This window comes from Cyanistes caeruleus, chromosome 5 (assembly GCF_971803275.1).
Source record: "Cyanistes caeruleus chromosome 5, bCyaCae1.hap1.1, whole genome shotgun sequence".
Taxonomy (NCBI): domain Eukaryota; kingdom Metazoa; phylum Chordata; class Aves; order Passeriformes; family Paridae; genus Cyanistes; species Cyanistes caeruleus.
Window position 1 is genome coordinate 56,084,780 of NC_141705.1, and position 21,566 is coordinate 56,106,345.

The 21,566-nt window shown below is 44.8% G+C and overlaps 1 protein-coding gene across 1 annotated transcript; it reads left to right on the top strand.

Moving 5' to 3' along the window:
• The first annotated feature begins 10,718 nt into the window (after positions 1-10,718).
• LOC147653134 (uncharacterized) lies at positions 10,719-21,156 on the top strand. Its single transcript, XM_086890083.1, has 14 exons — positions 10,719-11,300; positions 11,517-11,668; positions 12,146-12,257; positions 13,036-13,106; positions 13,950-14,044; positions 14,455-14,509; positions 15,017-15,120; positions 15,532-15,696; positions 16,101-16,155; positions 16,540-16,643; positions 17,063-17,811; positions 18,833-18,977; positions 20,498-20,552; positions 20,863-21,156. Exons 2-11 carry the CDS (start codon positions 11,660-11,662, stop codon positions 17,169-17,171), a joined length of 879 nt encoding a protein of 292 aa, XP_086746209.1. The 5' UTR covers positions 10,719-11,300; positions 11,517-11,659; the 3' UTR covers positions 17,172-17,811; positions 18,833-18,977; positions 20,498-20,552; positions 20,863-21,156.
• Positions 21,157-21,566: the final 410 nt, after the last annotated feature.

The window sequence follows — 21,566 nt, forward strand, 5'->3', positions numbered from 1 at the left end:
TCTCCCTCTCTCTCCCTCTCCTCTATCGCATAACCCTTGTTGTTGGCACTAAAATAAAGGTGCATTATTGTTGTTGTGATTCAAACTGAAATCCCTTTGTGTCCTTTTTGCACTCTGAGATCAAATGAACCTCTCCCGACTCCCGCTTGCGTTAGCCAATTGTGACATTTAAACTGGAGCCACAGACAGGGTTTCTGACAGACAGAAGGGGCTGCAGGTTTTCTTGTGCAGTCTCTGTTAGGGGAAGGAGGGCTCCAGCCGCACCCAGCCCGACACTCCCAAAAGAGTGAGCGGGGTCTAGAAAGCAAGGTGGGGGTGACTCGAATTTCCCACAAACTGCACACACCGAGGTGAAAAGCACCCCACACTCACTTGAGGGCTCTCTCTGCAGAATTTCACAGAACATCTCTTAGTGCAAAAAGCGGGGGGACTGTTGTATTTTATTGTTGTGTGTTTGAATTTTGACTGTTTGGTGTAGCAAAGAGACAACCAGAATTGGAAACTGAAGGAGTGCCTCCCAAGCAGATTTGGTCTTTTCACCCACACAGGGAAGCAAAAAGCTGTGTGTGTGTGTGTGTGTGTATCATTTAAGTTTATACCTCCCTGTAGTGATTTTCCCTTTGTAAAAATGACTGAAAAATAGCAATGCAGAACTTATTGCTGCATTTATGCTCTGTTAGCAAAACATAATGCCAGACCTTCTCTGGGAGGGGAAGAATGGGCACTTAATAATTGGTTTAATTTGGAAAATGTGATTGATAGAGTATGTTCATTACAACATGAAACAAAATTAAAGAGGGCAAAAATAAAATTATACAATGCTCAGTTTTGGGAGCTTGTTTTACAGCAGCTATAGAAACTTGCTGTGATAGATTAGCATTTAAGAAACCAAAGAGAAACACCTAAAGAAGTTAAAACTGCTGGAGGCTGGTGGGAGTTTTTCTCCTAGCCAACAACTGGCCATTTCTAAGAATTGACAGCAGTTTTGATCATTGAAAAGCGAGATCAACCTGTGAACATCACCTTAAGACCTAAGCCTGAGAATTTCTTTGTCTCTTTGTTTCCTGGCTGTGAAAGGTAACTGAGCTCCAGCTGGCCTCCTGTTCCCCCACCCAGGCCATGTGGCCCGGGCAGGGGCTGGGCTGGGCCTGCCGCGGCTCCCAGCCAGGAGATGGGGCCTGCGGGGCTTGCCCCGGGCTCTGGCCAGGCCAGGCCGGTCCCTGGCTCGGCTGCAGTTTTGTTTTTGCTGGGACTGAATTCATCAGAGACTGACGAGTAAGGAAAGCAAAAAGCTCTTGACCTGCAGGGTGCTGAGAAAGTGACCACACTCTCCAGAGCAGCCATGAAGAATTTTCCATTGCAGACAGCTCCAGCTGCTGCTCCAGCAGAGATCACAGAACCATCTACAAAGCCTGGGCAAGATTTTAAGCCTTTCATTACCCAGATGAGACTTGCAGATTAATCCTTTTGTTCCAGAGAACGAAAAAGAGACTAATCAACATGTAAAGAGACTTTATAAGCTATCAGAGATAGTGAGGAAAAGAATTAAGCTTCAGAAGAGGTAGAGAATAAGGAGATGCTTTATTAAGCTGAAATATTTTTCTGTTAAAGCTATGGAGATGGACAATAGTGTTCTGAAAAAACTCCTTCAATTCATGACAGAGTATATTGGGAAGAGCAGAGTGTTCAAAGTGTGGATTTTGAACAAAAGGTGGAGTAATTGTGATAGAGTGAGATGCTGGAACAGAGGGGGGAGAAGTAATAGTTGAAGATTTGAGGCCTTGAGAGGCAACGAGAAAACTTCTGTTTCCAGAAAAGCTCACAGAGACAAATGAAGAGAACTTTTGCCTTTGAATAACTCATCCTTAAAAATGACAGCCCTAGACTCATTCGACCCATAACACACCTCAGAGTGATGGGAAATGGGAGGAGAAAATCTGAAGGCAGATTTTTCCGAGCAGCTGGCATCAGAGAAATAGAAAGCTATAACAGAAATAGTTTTCTTGTAAGAAACTCCATAGATTAGCAGAAGAAGACTCCTGTTTCTCTACAAAGACCGGTAAAAAGGCTCTAGCAAGGATTAGGACTGTTTTAAACACCAGAGTTCCATAGTTTTTTGTCTCTGTGTTGTCATGTGAACAAGAGAATGGTTGGGTAGTAGGGGAAAATAGGGGTTTTCTGGAAGTTTTATTCTGGTTTTGTTATTCTTGTAGTTTTGTTAATAAACTTTCTTTATTCCTTTTAAGTTTTAAGCCTGTTTTGCTCTTGTTCTAATCCACATCTCACAGCAAGAAATAAGTAAGTTTTCTAGTGATTTTTTTAGTTGCTGCTTTAAAACCACGACACTCGCTTTAAGCAAAGAAGTGAGGAAAGGACTATAATAGACTCCCTCCAAAACCTAGTTAGAATTTTGCATAAACAATTAGATGAAGAAAGAAGTAAGATCAGTCTATTGCGAGCAGCCCTCCATGATAAAAATTTAAAAAATGCTGACTTGCTAAAAGAAACAGAAGAGAGGAAAACCCCTCTCATTAATCAAATTTACCCTCAAAAGGAGCTAACGTAGATTAAATTGTGGGGAACACTGGTGTCCTAGTTTGAAACCTCTAATTAAAACAGAATGTAATTATATCAATGATGAAGATCTTGATCCACATATAACCACTAAAAAAAAACAACTCCTGTACTCTGCTGCTGAATTGGCTAAGTTTGAAAAAAAAAAAAAAGAGTACGGGCGTCTCCCTCACGACTCAGAGACAGAATCCGTATTCCCAATGTCTCTCACTGGAGGTGATCAAATTCAACTGGGAGAATGGGAAGCCAGTGGGTACTGGGGACATGAAGTCTTCTTAACAGCAGGAGACAGACATAACCCATGGTCCCTAACTCAGCACGCAGCTTATTGGGCAGAGGGGCTGAACCCCTTGGAAAGGGGGGACTCCATTGCTATAGTGAGTACCCCTGACCAACTACTGGAAAACATTCACAATGCTGCCTGCTTGCAAATGATACACAAAAGAAAATTCATTGCTGGTTATGAATCACCAATGTTGTTACCTGTGAAAAATGAAATTATCACCCCTTGAATTCAAGGCCTTCCAGAATCACTTCAACCTACAGCAATTTTCCTCCAAAAAAACAATAGCAGCTATAACCTCTGGATAGACTAGAGAGATTTCTTGAGAACTCGACCCATCGACCTGGTTCCACTGTTCCTGGGTTTACTCCCTTCACCACCCCCTCTCAGCCGACACCTTCACAATTGCATTCTCCCGCTAAGAACCATAAAATCTGGACATGGAGCAAAGTTGCAAAAGAGTTAATTAATGACAGTAGAAATTATGGACCTGTAAAAATGCCAGAAGAAAAATCAGAGAAAGCAGAGGGTGTTAGATACATTGGTTCTCTTAAGGAAAAGCCAGCAAAGGGAAAGCAAACCTCTAACCACCGGTATGGGTGGTCTCTAGAGATAAAGAAGGGGGTCCCCAGAAACGTAATGGATGGCTTATCACTTGAAAGTTGAGTCAAGTTGTTTCTAAGTGCCACTGTCCCAAGTTCATTGTATCAAATGCCCCCACTCTACAACCCAGCCCACCTCCACAGGCTCTGGGCTGTGAGCCAAAGCAATCTCCTTCTCAACTTCTGCGAGTGGAGCCCAAACAGCCTCAGAATCAGGGAAACTGGCAACTCTGCCTCTCATGGGTGAGCAGGGAGGCAGAGGTTGGTTGTATTTAAAATGATCACTAGAAATAACAGAACTGGAGACATACTGATTATAGCAACAGTGGGTCCTAAACGTGCACCTGTTACTTCTGTAGTTAACACTAGAGCCCAAATTTCTGTGTTGACCAATACAGACTAGTACAGGATTTGAGAGCAATTAATGGAACAACTAAAGATATTTACCCAGTGGTAGCTAATCCTTGCACATTGTTAACATCCGTAAAAGAGAAATAGAAATGGTTTACTGTCACTGATTTAAAAGATGCCTTTTTCTGCATACTCCCTGACAAAGAAAGTAGGAAACGGTTTGCCTCTGAGTGGGAAAATCCAGAAAACACAAGGAAAACTCAGCTCACCTGAACACAACTCCCACGATGATACAAGAACAGTCCAACCCTATCTGGAAGCCAGCTGGGGAAGGAGCTGGAGATTTGGACCGAGAACGGGCAAGTACCGAGAAAACAATACCTGCTGTTACACTATGTTGATAATATACTGATAGCTACAGAAGAGAAGACAACCTGCATAAAGGTAACAATTGAAATTTTAAATCAGCTGGGAATGGGAGGATATAAGGTGTCTAGAGAAAAGGCACAAATTGCCTGGCAGACTGTGATTTACCTGGGATATGAAATCTCACAAAGGCAACGTAAGCTGGGTACTAATCGTATTCAAGCTATTTGTGTTATTCCAGAATCCCAGAACCTGCATGAGCTGCAAGTTTTCCTTGGGATGACAGAGTGGTGCTGCCTGTGGATCATGGACTATGGACTAATTGCAAAACCCCTGTATGAAGCCCAGAAGATGCAGCCATTTACCTGGGGCAAACCACCAAAGGAAGCCTTCCTCAAACCCAAGGAGGCATTGACAACTGCTCCGGCATTAAGATTGCCTGATTCATCCAAAGATTTTCAGCTTTTCGTGCATGAAAGACTACACCCAGCACTGGGAGTGCTGACCCAACATTTGAGAAGCTGGAAAAGGCTGCTAGGCTGCTTTTCCAAACAACTTGACAAGGTGAGTGCCGGGTGGCCTTCATGCCTGCGGGCAGTTGCAGCCACCGTGGTGCTGATCCAAGAAGCTATAGGAAACTCACGACGGGTAGACACATGGATGTCTACGTGCCACATATGGTAACCGCTGTTTTAGAACAAAAGGGGGGCCATTGGCTATCTCCAAGCAGGATGGTGAAATTCCAGGTAGTCATGACTGAGCAGGACAATGTCACACTAAAGACAACTAAGCTTTTGAATGCAGCTTTGTTCCTAGGTACCACAACTGAAGAAGGCCCATTAGAGCACAACTGTGTAGAAGTAACAGAGTACACCTATTTGGCAAGAGAAGACCTGAAAGACATCCCACTGGAGCAACCAGAGTGAGAGCTATTCCCAGATGGAAGCAGCTTGGTGCAGAACGGGACCAGATACGCGGGATATGCGGTAACAACAGTCAGTACGATAGTGGAGGCAAAAGCATTATCACCAAATCCATCTGCCCAGAGGGCAGAACTGGTTGCCTTAAGCAGAGCACTAGAATTAAGTGAAGGGAAAAGGGTAAACATACGGACTGGCTCAAAGGATGCTTTTGGAGTAGTGCATGTACACGGAGCACTGTGGAAAGGAAGAAGACTACTGTCTTCTCAAGGTACGCACATTAAACATCAAGATGCAGTCCTGCAGTTAATAAAAGCAGTACAAAAACCTGAACCAGTGGCAATCATGCACTGTAGAGCACACCAATCAGGAAGCTCCAAAATTGACAAGGGGAATCGAAAAGCAGACTGGACAAGCTGACAAGCTGCTTGAAAAGTGCAAACTGCAATGGCACTGATACCTTTAAAGACTAATATATCTCAATTCAATTTGCCTCCAAAGCCAAAATATTCAGTAAAAGACAAGACACTGAGACATTTGCTACAAGCACAAAAATTCAGAAAGGTGGCATGTCACTGCACAAAGACAAATAGTGTTACTCCCTTGATCACGAGAGAAGTTCTACAAATTAAACATAACAAATGTCATTGGGGTGCAGAGGCAGTGGTACAATTGCTAAAGCAAAACTTAATCTTGATATGGATGCTAACAATGGCAAAATCAGTAATGTCAAAATGTGAGATCTGCTTGAAAAACTACTCAGTGGCTAGACACAGGCATAGCTAGAAAAGATTAGGATAGGAATAGAATCAGGATGACACTTGGAAAGAACCCTCTAGTGAAGTGAAATTTGGGTGAGCCCTAGAGTCTTTGCTCGGTCCTGCTGCAAACAATCAGAATAGAGAAACAGGTCAGGGAGATAGACTAGCAAGAGTCACCTGGGAAAGATTTAGAAACTAAACAAGCTATTAAAATTTCCTATCCTGAAAGAGCATGGAGTGTGTGAGTTTTTTAAAGGGATGAATTGATCATTGCTGTGTCCACATCCCAAATGTAACTGCATGTGATAGAGTTAAAACTGCTGGAGGCTGGTGGGAGTTTTTCTCCTAGCCAACAGCTGGCCATTTCTAAGAATTGACAGGAGTTTTGTCCACTGAAAAGTGAGATCAACCTGTGAACATCACCTTAAGACCTAAGCCTGAGAATTTCTTTGTCTCTTTGTTTCCTGGCTGTGAAAGGTAACTGAGCTCCAGCTGGCCTCCTGTTCCCCCACCCAGGCCATGTGGCCCAGGCAGGGGCTGGGCTGGGCCTGCCGCGGCTCCTGGCCGGGAGATGGGGCCTGTGGGGCTTGCCCCGGGCTCTGGCCGGGCCAGGCCGGTCCCTGGCTCGGCTGCAGTTTTGTTTTTGCTGTGACTGAATTCATCAGAGACTGACGAGTAAGGCAAAAAAAAAAGGTCTCAACCTGCGGTGGGCTGAGACAGTGACCACACTCTCCAGAGCAGCCATGAAGAATCTTCCATTGCAGACAGCTCCGGCTGCTGCTCCAGCAGAGATCACAGAACCATATACAAAGCCTGGGCAAGATTTTAAGCCTTTCTTTAACCAAATGAGACTTGCAGATTAATCCTTTTGTTCCAGAGAGAGAAAGAGAGAGTAATCAACATGTAAAGAGACTTTATAAGCTTTCAGAAACGGTAAAGAAAGGAATTAAGTGTCAGAAGAGGTAGAGAATAAGGAGTTGCTTTAATAAGCTGAAATATTTTTCTGTTAAAGCTATGGAGATGGACAAGAATGTTCTGAAAAAACTCCTTTAATTCATGACAGAGTATATTAGGAGGAATAGAGTAGTTCAAAGTGTGAATATTGAGCAAAAAGTAAAGTGATTGTGATACAGTGAGGTGCTGGAACAGAAGGAGAGAAGCAATAGTTCAAGATTGGTAGCTTTGTAGAGGCAACGAGAAAACTTCTGTTTCCAGAGAAGCTCACAGAGACAAATGAAGAGAACTTTTACTTTTGAATAACTCATCCTTAAAAATGACATCCCTAGACTCATTTGACCCATAACACACCTCAGAGTGATGGGAAATGGGAGGAGACAATTGATGGCAGATTTTCCCAGGCATCTGGCATCAGAGAAATTGAAAGCTATACAGAAATAGTTTTCTTGTGAAAAATTTAATAGATTAGCAGAAGACTCCTGTTTCTCTACAAAGACTGATGGGAAGACTATAGCAAGAAATGGGTCTGTTATAAACATCAAAACTTTTTTTGGCTTTATGCTGTCATGTGAACAAGTGAAGTGTTGGGTAGTGAGGGAAGAAAAGGTTTTCTGGAAGATTTATCCTGGTTTTGTTATTCTTGTAGTTTTGTTAATAAACTTTCTTTATTCCTTTTAAGTTTTAAGCCTGTTTTGCTCTTGTTCTAATCCATATCTCACAGCAAGACATAAGTACGTTTTCTAGTGATTTTTTTAGTTGCTGCTTCAAAACCACAACATTTATTCGGTGAGTTGGGTGGGAAACGAAATTAACAAAACTAAACCACTACACTGCAGATGGAGAATATGAAATCTATCGGTTGCAACAAATAGAGCATGGAGCACAGGAAGAGCAAAAGGATTTGACTACAAGTTGGTTGGGCAAAATCTTCAAAGGGTTAGGCTGGAATGTGAGTTCATGGATTAAATCTATCATTGAGAGTGTGATAATCTTACTAATTGCATTCTTAGCAACTTGGTTCATTTACAGCATCTTAAAAGGAGAAATACAGAAGAAAACGCCCTGGAACCAGAAAATAATGAAGGAACTGACACGAGATCCAGAGCCACCATCTTCTGGTTCTCCAGTTTGTGACAACGTTTCCAGGACAACGTTTACACCCATCTAGGATTTGAAGAACATCAAGTATAAACTCAGAAAGAAAGGACTGTGTCAAGTGAAAACATTTCCACTTATAGTGAAGTGAAAATGCTTTCAAAGGGGGGAATGATAGTAAAAAGTTGGAAAATCATAGAAACTTTGGGGACTTAGAAAGAAAGGCAAGTTAGGCAAACCCTGGGAAAAGTAGGCCCTGAGACATGTTAGGCCTTGTGCTTGCTAAAGATCATGGGAAACTGCACTTGTGCAATCAATAGATGATAAATGATACAATTGCTAGATGTGATTATTGTTTAAAGAAGATGAGAAACAATGTTAGGGGGTTGAGCTGGGATCACAAGAAATCCATGCTTGGGTAAAAACAATGCATACAATAGAACAATGGAAGTTGAATAATAAATATGTAAGTTACAGAACGATAGAGTATAAAACCATGTTCAACTCCAAATGAAGTCGGGTCAGATTTGGGTATATGTACCCCTGACAGCCAGAGCTCTTCAATAAAGCACCTTCATAGAATCATTCTGTGATTATGTGTGTTCCTGAACACTAACATCATGATTTCAGTGCTGAGAAGATGGAGAGAGGAGCAGGTTGTGCACACACACAATGAAAGCAAGTTTCTTGGAGAATAACTGGGATGTTAACAAACTGCTGCATTTAGCGTTGCAAGGTTTCATTCAGGTTAGAATCTGGAGGCTTTTGAAGGAATGTGCATTTGAATGGATGAAGTTGGTTCCTGACTTGGAGCTGTTAGCAGCACACTGTGTTGTAGCTCCATTTCCTTCAATTACAGCAGTTTAATCCAAAGTTACATTGAAGAGAAATGCAATTGTCCAGAGATCTAATAATTGGACATAAGAGAGGAGAGAAAATGCCATGTGTTATATAAAAGTAAAAAAGAGGCAAAGGCAGATCTCAGGTCAACAATGCAACAGGAAATTCTTTGTGCCATGAAACAGAAAACTCAGATGACCAAACTGAACTAAGTCCTCTAGGTGTTAAAATCTGGTTATCTGTGTGGACATGCGTCCTTAATTTGGGTTTTTCATTTTTGTCTTGATTGTGTGATTTACCTGCATCCTCCGTCATACTTCAAGATGTCTTAGTATTGCCATATTTAGGCAGAGGTAGTAATAAACAAGGTTCATTGTAGCTGCTAATTCTGATTTGGTTTGATCTTCATAAAAGAAACGAAAACATTAGTATTAGCCTGATAAAGTGATCTTTTGATTTTTCCTATTCATGAAAACTACTTGAGTTGTCAAAAGTACTCCAAGATAACACTTCCACAGACACACATCAAATGATGTACTTATAGGGTTGCCATGAAGTTTAGACCAATGTTTTCTGTTTCTCATTATTGCTAGACTTTGAACTTCCTGGTGGATGCAATGACAGCAAGCAGAAATGTCTTTTTAAATAGCTATATTCGTAGGCGACATGCTATGCTAGGAATTTTGATTGAAAAGAGCATTTAAAGAAAGCATTTATGGTCAAGTAAATTTGATCTTAATTAACCTGCAATGAAATGGCACTCAGCTGATTTTATAAGAAATTGAAACCAATGTTGGTTTGGCTCAACAGCATCAGCTGAGGCAATTTTATTTTAAAATTGTGTTGTTTTCAAATTTGTTTTTGATCTTGGTGCATAGTTGTCAGCAGAAGGAAAAGCACATTTTCAGCTCATTCCATCATTGATCTGGAGGCATAGAAAAATTGGGGTGTTTTGAGCTTCAGAAGCCCAGAACAGAGAGACAGCATATTTGCACTGTCCATTTCTCCTATTCAGTGCTTTGGCACCCATCCAAGGAGCTTAATTATTCATATATTAAATGTATAGTTGGAATTGCTTTAGCATCTTAGTATTTTTATCTAAAGCATTGAATGTCCTTTAGGGTTTTTTCAAACAATGGAAGAGTCATCCCGACCCATTCTCCAACACTTGATACCTAATTACCCAAAAAGCATGAATTGTAGTAAGTGAGAAAGTTTTGTAAGAAATGAGGCTCCTCGTGTAGAGCACGAGCTGAACATATCCTTGTGCTCATCTCCCCAGCACTGGATCAATTTCCACCGTTCTCCCCACACCAGAGGGCACCCAACCTAAAGGACCAGGGGCAGAGGAGCATTCCTGCATCTGGCAGGGCTCAGATGGCTTCCCTGGTGCTCTCAGGAGCCCCAGCCCATCCCTCTGAACACAGGTCCAATGGCAGAGTGGCTAGAAGGAAAACTGATTATTAATTCTGCTTTTCTTGCTGTGGCACCTTAGAGAGCAGAGCAGGGCCTCAGGAGGAAGGTGCTGTCCCTGGGAGCAGAACAAAGCTCCTCAGCCCTGTTGGGAAGTTCTAGTAGAGGAGTAGTCCAACACCTGACAAAGTCAAAATTTCAGAGACTTGAATTCAGGATCTGAATGATTAGATAGTTGGAACAGTTTGAAAACCAAAAACTCCAGCAAATTTTGATTTTGTTTTAATTGCTATTTATTTGAGTTAAAGCAGTCCCATTAGATATAAAACAGCCAGAGACCAATAAAGCTGGAGGAGGAGGAGGGTTAAGGAAGGGTTTAAATTTCTTTTTGCTTTGGGGAGGTGTGGTTTGCTGGGGGTTCTTTGGGCACAGGAAGGCTCCAGTGATGCTCAGGTGCCTGAGGCTGAAGGTGGCGGGAGGCGCAGCTGTGCCCGTGAGGCCGCGCGTGCGGAGCTGTGTCCAGCTGGGCCCAGCAGGAGCGGGATGTGCCTGTGGAGCAGGGCTGGAGGTGGCCCTGGGGATGTGTGGAGGCCTGGGGCAGCTGTCCCATGCAGTCAGGCTGGGAGAGCCGGGGCTGTGCAGCCGGGAGAGGAGCAGGGGCTGGGGAGGCCTGACTGTGGCCTTCCAGTGCCCAGAGGGGGCAGAGAGCCATGGGGGAAGGGGAAGGTTGGGATCAGATGTTTGCAAGAGCTAGGAGGGTGCTGAGCCAGTGCAACAGGCTGCCCAGAGAAGCTGTGGATGCCCTGTCCCTGCAACGTTCCAGGCCAGGCAGGACAGGGCCCTGAGCACTGCGATGGAGCCAGCGGCAGCAGAACCAGGCCATGGCTGCGGTGCCTCCATGGCCTTCTGGAACTCCATGGGTGAGCAAAGCGCAGCCCCGTTAGCTGGGCATGGAATGTTGGCACCGGTTGCCAGGGGCACTCCTGCTCCCGAGGTTCTGTTGACACCGAGTATCTTGAGCCAGTTGACGGATTCTCTGCTGCGCAGCAGACGTGGAGAGTCTGTCTTCTCCATCCCGGCTGCGAATAGAGAGCCTTGTGCTGACATTTGCCAGCCAAACTCTGCAGTGACTGAACAGGTGAGTGCAGACAACTCCTGAAAAGCTGAGTGTCATGCTGAGGGGCTGGTCTGGGCTGAAGCATGGGCTGCAGGTGGGCTCCAGTGCCAGAGTCAGGGACTTCCCATCTAGCTTTGAACAGGAAAAAAAGACTTGGCAATGGGAGTCTTGGGGCATGGGGGTATTCAAGAAAATTGGCATTCCAAATAGATAATCTCTCCTGTACTTTTCTGACAGGTTTGGAAGAGCAGTTTTCAGTCACGCCAAATAATCGGCAGTGGGCTACCCAAAGGAGCCAAAGGGATTGATCCCATCCCTGAGGTTCCTTTTTTGGTGTTGGTCCCACTTTCTTTGCCGGTACTTTTAGATCAAAAAACATCATGAGCTCCGTAAGTACATTGCTACTCAATGCTGATCTGAATCTTGAAACATTTTATGGGGTACTTCTAGGAAGTATTTCAAGAGTTTGTAGCAAAAGGACAAGAATGGAAACCTTTGAAAACTTTACATAACATGGTGTTCTGGAATACTGAAAGTTTTGGATGTCTGTGGGTGTTAGCAGCAATAGTTCAAAATGGCTTACAGTGTGAGCAGCAGCCTGCTAGAATTGGGAACTGCTCTCCTCATTTACAAGGGATTGGGACAGGCTCTTTCTTGTTGAGGCACCCTGTCGGAGTTCAGGGCTGATGTCTTTGCTCTGAGGAGATGCACTTAGGTGGGAATGGCCCATAGCACCATTGGATGCATATTGCAGCCTTTGCAGGAGTGTTTTGTGTATCCTTGTGTGCTGTCATTGGGATGGCAAAAACCAAGTGCCATGTTCATATTAGTGCCACAGAAAATGCTAAGGCTTTGTTCTCTCTCAGGGTCAGCGAAAGCGCCCTGGAGAGGCGCTGGATTCTACCCCAGCTCAGAAACGGAGCAGGCTGCTGCCCTCCAGAGCTGGTGGAACCTTGGAGACAGAGCCAAGAGAGGCTGGTAAGAACAGAAACTGCTTCTGGAGGCTTGGAGTTCATTTGAATGGGTGCTTTTGCCAGTTCCTAGGCCCTTTCCTGGGGAGGAAGGGAACCTTGGGCTTGAGGAACCACCTGGTATGGCATCCCTAAACAACCAGCCCACTGACAGCTGTTTTGGTTTGTTACTGAACTCTGTCCATTGGCCTCTAGTGGGAGAGGAGCTGTTTAGCAAAAGCCCCAAGTGCTGCTCAAACACCTGAATGGGTGCCCTGATGAGCTGGCAGTGACTGCAGCTGCCACAGTGGAGGTGGCAGGCTGAGTTTGGTATCTCCCAAGCTGCAAAAAGATGAAGAAAAGTTAGTCACTAGCTGGGGCCCATTCTTCAGGGGAGCATGGACAGCATGGTACTGTAAAATTAGCATCCCCCATAGATTTGGTGGTTTTTTTCTCCTTTGTGCTAAACATTCCCCTATGCGAGAGGAATGATCTGTTGGTGTGCACTTCCCGTAAGCTGTTGTCATCCAACAGAACTTGTGAGGAGCTCAGGTGCTCTTCCTCTTGTTTTGTCCCTTCAGGGCACAGGGCAAGGCTCAGCAGGACACATGAGGCAATGCACAGAGGACCATGCTCCCTGTGGACTGCTGAGGGCAATGCTTGAGTGAAATGTTGGACCCATTCCTGAAAAAAAGACACCTTGGGCACAGGGAATCCAAGCACAGTCTGTTCCACAGTGGCAGCCCATTGCATTCCTCTGCAATCTCTGAACTCACTTCTAACCTTCTCTTTTTCAACTGCTGAAGAAGTCATAGATCTCACAGGAGATTCTCCAGAGCCTGAAGTCATCACCATCAGCGACGATGAATCTCCTGTGGTAAGTAGTGAGTGGCACACTCCTCTCCATGTTGCATCCATAGGAATTTTCTTGCCCTCTGCAATCTTACTAAGTCCCCTGGCCTCAAAGGTTGAAAGATGGCTCTGATTTAGCACTTTAGACACAGTTCCCAGTCAACCCCAAACACACTCACAAACACATCAGCATGCCTGAGAATCAGTTGCAGAGAGTGGATGAACAACCTAAAAGAGGATGTTGCTTCAGTGATTCAAAAGAGAGCAGAGGAAGTCTTTGATTTGAAGAAGTGTTTTAGCTGCAGCATCAGTTTAAGGTCCCCCTGTCACTGAGGTGTCAAAAGCAACTGCAGCTGACTGGGGTACACACTAATTCTCTTTCTTATTCCTCTAAGTCTTTAAAAGGGGCACATTTGGAATTTTTTCTTTTTACCCTACTATTTTGAAAGACTATGCTTTGATGCAGCCCTCAGAGCAGTGTGTCTGCTCAAATTTGGGATGCCTCTACTGCTGTGCAAAGCAGACACATGCAGCAAACATTGCATGGCAGTTATGTCCTGACAGGGTTGTTCCTGAACCTGTGCAAAGAAAAGGCCTCAAGTTTCACAACACACTTTGCATGAGCCAGCTCCACTTACACCAAGCACCAGAGCAGGTTTGGGTCTAGGGGTTTTTTTCTCTTCAGTAGCTGTTCCTATAAAAAGTAGTGCTCAGGCTATCACAGGTGAACTTGCCAGTTGGAGGGAGAAAGAGGCAAAGAAACAGCTCTGGCCCAAATCCAATTAGGGAACTGAAATGGGGGAGCAGGAAGGGTCAAGTTCCACTGCTTCCTAAGTGTGTCCATTTCTACCCCGTTCTACCCCTGCAGCAGAGCCCCCAGCAGCCACGTCTTTCCAGGGCCTCGGAGAATTCACCTGAGCCACTGGAAAGGAACAATGGAGAGGAACCAAGAGAAGATGATGGGTATGTGAGAGAGAAAGTGTCTATTAAAACTCTGATTCCATATATGTGGTAGAAAGAGGTTTTTGCCAAGCCGTAGGGTTCTGCAAAACTCTGTGCAAATACTTCAGACCTGGAATATAGTGGTCTGCCTGGAGGAGAATTAAAAGAAACCCAGCAAAATCCAGCAGAAACCTTCCTTCCCTGTTTGTGAAGCCACAATTGAATTTAAGAAAGCTACTTGACATGCTGAAATGCTTGCAGTACATAAAAATTCTTGCAATGATGGTGTTTCTGGGTGAGAATGCATCTTATTCAGAACAGGGGATGTTTTGAGTACCAACGTTTTCTTTGTTGGTAACCCTTGGTGGCCAGTGAAAGAAATGGCTGTGCTTTCAAATGGCTGTATGTTCTTTTGGTTCTCCTCTCTCTAGTGATTGGCTGCTGTTTGAATTTGATCCTCCCTATTGGTCGGATGAGGACTCCCAGGTGAGGATGCACATGTTCTTGTCCTGCTCTGTGGGAGGGAAAGGGGCAGAGGGGGAGCTGCACAACTCACTTGTCTTAGGTGGGTGCCACGGGCAGCTGGCTGGAAGCACAGCCCTTGCTGGGAAGCTCCAAGTTGTCCATTCCTGCAAGTCCCTCCTTGCTGGTGTTCATAGAGGGAGGAGCCCTTGCCAGGATGGCACTGGCAGAGCTGTGTGTTCCTTGTAGTTCTTACATTGACTGACTGACTGCACATACTCCAAGTCCTGTTTGTCTGGGGCCAATAGAGCAGCAAACTGGAATTCCTTCCTCCCAGTGCCTGGTATGCTTTCCATTCTTCAGCATCTGGTCATGCAGCAGGAGTGTTTAGAGCTGTGACTGCAGAAGTTGCCCATTTTGGGGCTAGGGCAAAGAAAAGGTTCTAGCCCAAATCCAATCAGGGAACTGTAAAGGGGAGACAGAGTTGATTTGAGTGACTTCTAATTTGACTCCATTTTTACCCCACTGCAGTACAGAGAACAGAATCAGCAGCACTCTCAGCTTTCCAGATTAGCTGAGAATTCAGCTGGGCCCCTGACAACTCCTGATGAAGAGGAACCAAGAGTTAATGATGGGTATGTGAGAGTAAAATGTCTCTCTAGATTCTAATTAATGATAGATGGTAAGAACAGGTTTTGCCACACTTCCAGCTTCTACTCAAGTCTGTGCAGAAACTTCTGACTTGGAATATAGTGACCTATCTGTCAAAGAAGCAAGTAAAAGAATCAAAAAAACCACATAGCAAAATCCAGATGAAACCTTTCTTTTCCTTCCATTAAGTCATGGTTGAATAGCTATTCCAGTATGGCTTGCTATAAGTTTCAAATGCTTACAGTACATAGCAGCTGGGGGAACAACTGTGGTGCTGGGCTGGGATGTTGCTAGAACAGAATAGGTGTTACCTGTCGGTAAGCCTTGGTGCCCAGGGAAATTCTTGGCTTTGTGTTGAAATGGGTGCATGTTCTTTCTGGTTCTGTTCCCTCTAGGGCACAGCCAGCAGATCCTGCTAGTCCTCTGACTACGGAGGATGACAACTCAGAGGAGCAGGACAGGGAGCTGAGTCAGCTGCATGCACAGGATTCCAGGGAGGCAGAGAATTCAGCTGAGCTCTGGCCAAGAGATGATGAGGAGGAATCAAGAGACAATGATGAGTATGTAACAGATGATGTGTCTCCCCAAAGTGTCATTTCTGACATAGGGCAGACACAGGGTTTTGCCAAACTGTTGGATTCTGCTTGATTCTGTGGGAAGGAATCTGATTTGAACCATAGTGTCCTGTCTGGAAGGCAACTCATGGAAAAAAACCCTAAAGCCCAGCAAAATCCAGGAGAAACATTTCTTCTCCATTCAGGAAGTCATTATTGAATGTTTCTTTACATTATGTGTTGTGATACACTGATATGCTTGCAGTCCATTAAAGCTCTTGCACTGACTGTGTTTCTGGCATGGGATGTTGCTAAATCAGAATAAGGGATTGTTTCAATTTCTGCCATTTTCTATCTCTGTGCACTGTGAAATTGATGGCTGCATGTTCTTCTGGTCCTTCTCCCTCTAGTGCATGGACAGCAAGTCTCATCAGTCCTCCAAGTCCTGAGGATGACAACGCAGAGGTGAGGATCCACAGCCCTTGCTGGGAAGCTCCAAGTTGTCCATTCCTGCCAGTCCCTCCTTGCTGGTGTCCATAGAGGGAGGAGCCCTTGCCAGGATGGCACTGGCAGACCCATGTGTTTTTTATAGTTCTAGCACTGACTGACAGACTGCACATACTCCAAGTCCTGTTTGCCTGGGGCCAATAGAGCAGCAAACATTTTGCCCCAAATTCCTGTGCCTGTGCTTTCCGTTTCTCAGCAGCTGCTCATCAAACGCCAAGTGTTTAGGGCTAATGAGGGAAAGGAAGGTTCTAGCCCAGATCCAGTTAGGGAACTGAAATGGGGAAGCAGGATGGGGTGGCTTCAAGCGCTTCATAATCTCTCTCCTTTTTTACCCCATTGCAGGACTGGGAGGAGAGCCAGCAGTATCCATCTGATTCCAGATCAGATGAGAATTCAAACCCAGTGCTGGCAGGCAGACTTCAACAGGAGCCAAGAGATCTAGAATTGTATGTGACAGATAAAGGGTCTCTCCAAAGTGTAATTTCTGATGCCATTTCCGTGTAGACACAGGTTTTTGCCAATCTTTTGGCTTCTACTTGATTCTGTTTGGAGAATTCTGACTTGGATCATAGTGGCCTATCTGGAAGAGAAGGAATGGAAAAAACCCCTAAAACCGGCAAAATGCAGGAGAAATATTTCCTCTCTGTCAGGAAGTCATTATTGTAATGTTTCTTACCTTATGGACTGTGATACACTGAAATGCTTGCAGAACATAAAAGCTCTTGCACTTGATTGTGTTTCTCAGCTGGGATGTTGCTAAATTAGAATAAGGGGTTACTTCAAGTTCTGCAATTCTATGTCTTGGTAACCCTCTGTGCTGAGTGAAATTGATGGCTGCATGTTCTTCTGATTCTGCTCCCTCTAGTGCACCGCCAGGAGGTCCCGTTAGTCCCCCAAATTGGGAGGATGACAACGCAGAGGTGAGGACCCACATGTTGTTGTCATTTCTGATTTGTGGGAGGGGAAGGGAATAAAGGGGAGCTGCACAACTCACTTGTCTTAGGTGGGTGCCACGGGCAGCTGGCTGGAAGCACAGCCCTTGCTGGGAAGCTCCAAGTTGTCCATTCCTGCAAGTCCCTCCTTGCTGGTGTCCATAGAGGGAGAAGCCCTTGCCAGGATGGCACTGGCAGACCCATGTGTTTCTTGGAATTCTAGCACTGACTGATAGAGTTCTTTATTCACAATGCCTGTTGTGGTTTCCTTTCCTCAGCAGCTCTTTCATCTAACATGAAGTGCTTAGAGTTAAAATAGCAGAATTTGCCAGTTTAAAAGAGAACAAGGGAAAGAAACAGCTCCAGCCCAAATTGCATTAGGGCACAGGAAGAGGGGAGGAGGGAGGAGGGTTTTCAGGTGGTTCCTAAGCTATCTCTGTTTGTACCCTGTTGAGAGCAGAATCAGCAGCAGCCACTTGGTTCTTTTCAGGGCAGCAGCTGTTTGTGCTCCTGCTTTGAATGCTCTTAAGCCAACTTGGAGGGTGATAGCCTAGCCTTCCTCACTCCTCTGCTAGAGCTGCTTTCTGAGCTGAGGTTTGCATGCAGCACAGGGGGCTCACCCAATCTAATTGTATTTTCTTTTCTTTCCCTTCTCATGTGCATCAATGGAAGTTTCCTGAAGGTGAGTTGATGTTTGACACTTGGTAATGTACTTTGATCTAGAATGTAATCATGACTTTTATTCTTTTCCAAGAACCTGGAGCAGCAGGGCTTGAAAGTGCTTTTAGGAAAAGGCACAGGACAGGCTCAAGCTGCTAGCCAGTGTCTTAGAGAATGGATGCAATGTGTGTGGGCATACATGAGGATGAAATATATCAATACAAAAACATCCTTCCTTAAGAATGAAATATATCGAGAACAAGAACATCCTTTTTTAAGAAATCTTTTACATGTTCTACATTTTGAATCTCATAGAACTCCATCTTCAAATTACCTTAACTGAGGAGGGACATGATGATAATGTTTAAGGGGACACTGCTCCAAGTAATTGTGTAGTTTCCAGGGACTGTCCTTGAGAATCACCTTCTTAGCTGAGTGTAGAGTGAACAAAGCAAAAGTTTTGTGTTGCTCCATAGCAGAGCAGTTGTCGTACTGTGTTAGGAACAACCAGAAGTACGATATGACTCTCTTAGTTGCTTTGTCCAAGAGAGCAAAGTTTATTATTCCACATCTTCTTTTATAGATGTGTTCCTGAAGGTCTGAGAGGTAAAACTCTCATTGGTCCTTAAACTTACACATCACTATCATTGCTTAATTGGAACAGCACTCCATGACTATTTCTTGCAAGGAAACAACAAGGATTCTAAACAGCACCTGCAAAGATTGCTGTCCTTTACCAAGGACTGCTTGGATTTTTCATTATGCTTTCTCAGGCCAGAGTGAGAAGCTTTGTGTGACTTAGTTTCACACAGACTGTGTGTTCCTGCTTGCTTTTTGCACTTAGCATCCACAAGTAGTCCCAATGTCTGGAAAGGTTCAGCCTTACTCTTTGGGAAAGTTGTTTATTTCAGGTTGTTTTTAACCCAGATGAACAAAGTCCATTTAAAATAGGAACCATTGGTGACTATTTCTAGAACTCATTTGAAGGGTAGCTCCAGGGAGAGAGAGAATAATAGATGTAACTTCTGAAAATTCAATTACAGTGCATGGAGAAGAAAGGAGAACTGCTGCACTGAACAGCCATGAACAGGTGGATGGCTCTGCTGATGGCACAGGAGCTAATGACGCACCTGTGGCTGATGCAGCCCCTGCAGAACACGGAGCAGAGGAGCATGCTGGAAGTTCAGCGTACGTATGGCTCATGCCCTACCAAACACGGAACTTTGTGCTTTTCTTTCTTTTCTCTGTAGGAATAAGTTCTACAGCTATGCCTGCTTTATCTTTGAAGCCTTCCCTACTCTACTCATTTCCATACTTCTCCTGTGTTGCATGATGATCAAATGATACCATTTGCATTTTGGGAGAAAAAGGCAGTCCAAGGCAGAGACCACAGAACCTTAGAGATGAGAGTGGGGCTATGGCAAGGAAGGGCATTGGTCACAGCCCATAGCTCAGGATTGCATTTGCTTTTTCTGACAAGTTCTAGTAGCCACGTTAGCTATGGAAATACTTCCATTGCTAGCAATGAGGCTTGGCATCATGGGGCCAGCAGGCAGCAGCTGGGCAAATTCCAGCAGAAATTCCCTGCTGGAATGCTGCCAGCTGGCTCCCTTTCTCCTGCAGCTGGAGCCATTCTTCCCAAGGTACACTTGCACACAAGCAGCTGTGCAGGTCCTGCTTTTATGGTCAGTCCTGGATGTCACAAGCCCTGATTTCTTTGCTTCTGGCATGGAGATCTTGCAGTTCAAGTTGGCTGCCTGCACAGTAAAGTCCCCGTTCTGCAGAGCAACAGCAAAGTCCTGCTCTAGGAGCGCTCCAGCAGAATAAGAAAGAGGCAATGCATTAGGCTGATTAGATTAAACCAGGTGTCTGTGTCACTAGGGAGGACAAAGCACATGAGAATTATGATGGAAGGTTTTCTAAAGTGTCTTTTTGGGGGTGAAAGGGAAAGGCATAGGTTTAAACAAAGCTGGTGTCCTTTGAGCCTTTGGGAAAGGCAATGTAGGAGAGAAATGGAGTATGGAACTTTTAGGTGTCAGGTCTTACACATGCCACCTCAAGGGCTTTCACTATTCCTAAGCATAATGCCTTTTGTCAATGACTTTGGACATGTTTAAGTTTTGGTTGTTGGGTCTGCAGGTGAACAAATCCCACCACTTGGTTCATATAGAAAAGGAATACTCTGTCCCTTCAGTTCTCTGTTCCAGAATGGAACTGCTCTGAAAGAAGTCACTGCTGCAGCATTCAACATTGACCAAAGGCTCCTTCCTGGGGCTGGATCTTGCCAGAGCCATGTTACTCTATAGTGTTAGAACCGTCTCCTGCAATGAATATTCCGGGCTGAATAGTTCCCAGAGGACAGCTGGATGCTGTAGTTCCAAAGCTGTTCCTGATGAGCCGCTGCAAGTCCAAGTTTCCAAACACCAAGTGGCCAGCACTAAAGACTGCTCTTCAAATGCCAGAGCAGGGTGTCTGACTGCACCTTTCTCCTAGTGAAAACCAGGATGCTCTTTCCCTCGAGGCAGGGAGAGCCCAAATCCTCATTAAATGCAGCAAAGAGAGAGTTAAAGACAGCAGGCTTCTTCAAAGGAAATGGGCCAGGGCTAGTCAGTGCACTTGCATGATGAGTTGAGATTTTAGGTATCAATAATCATTGAAGTGAGGTGATATTAACAGCTGCACGTTCTTTCTGCTTCTGTTCCCTCTAGTGCAGAGCCAGGAGTTGTCATTAGCTGTCCAATTTGCATGGACTATTACTCAGAGGTAAGGATGCACCTCTTGTCGTGCTTTGTGGGAGGAGGAAGAAGCCAAAAGGGGAGTTGCCCAAGTCAGCTGGCTGATGTGGGCAGCTGGCTGGAAGCACAGCCCTTGCTGGGAAGCTCCACAAGTCCCTTCTTGCTGGTGAATGGAGAGGGAGAAGCCCTTGCCAGGATGGCACTGGCAGATCTGTGGGTCCCCCCTGGCTTCTAACTGATTCCAGATGCTCTCAAGTCTCATTTGCCTGCTGCCAATAGAGCAGAAAACTCCAATTCTTTCCTCCCAATACATGTGGTTGTTGTTTCCTTTCTTCCAGATCATGCAAAATGGACGACAGCTTGTGACAACTGTGTGTGGCCACGTGTTCTGCAGTGGGTGCCTCCCTGCTGCCCTGGAGAACACCGGCATGTGCCCAATGTGCGGCGTGCAACTCGATCCAGGGTTGTACTTTCCTATTTATTTATGAGCTCTTCTGCTGCTCAGGACACTCTCAGGTGGACCTTGAAGAACAGGCGGTGCAGAGGCTTGCTTCTTTCTGTATATAGTTTTTTCTGTACATAGTTTCATGTTTTCTGCGTTCAGTTATACATAAAGTTTTGATTGATTTAAATCTAGTCTGTCTGCTCTTCTGTGTTGGACTGTGCTGATAAACAGAGATGTTGTTTACCAGGTGGAAATCAGGCTCTTGGTTTGAGCAGTCACAAGCTCGTACTTTTCATCGTACCGTAGTCACTGATTTGGGGGAAATGTGCTCATGCCATGGGCTTTGTAGTTCTTGTGGCCAATAAATAAGAACTGAATAATAATTGTGGCAAATAAAGTGTGTGTTGTATAGGGAAAAGAAACAAGCGCTCTTTGGGATGCAAGGCCTTGTACTTGTCAGGCCACAATCTGGTGGATGTTTAGGTGCAAATGTCAGTGATAGTAAAAGGTTTTAAAATCATAGAAACTTTGGGGACTTAGAAAGAAAGTTAAGCTTGGCAAGCCCTGGGAAAAGTAGGCCCTGAGACATGTTAGGCC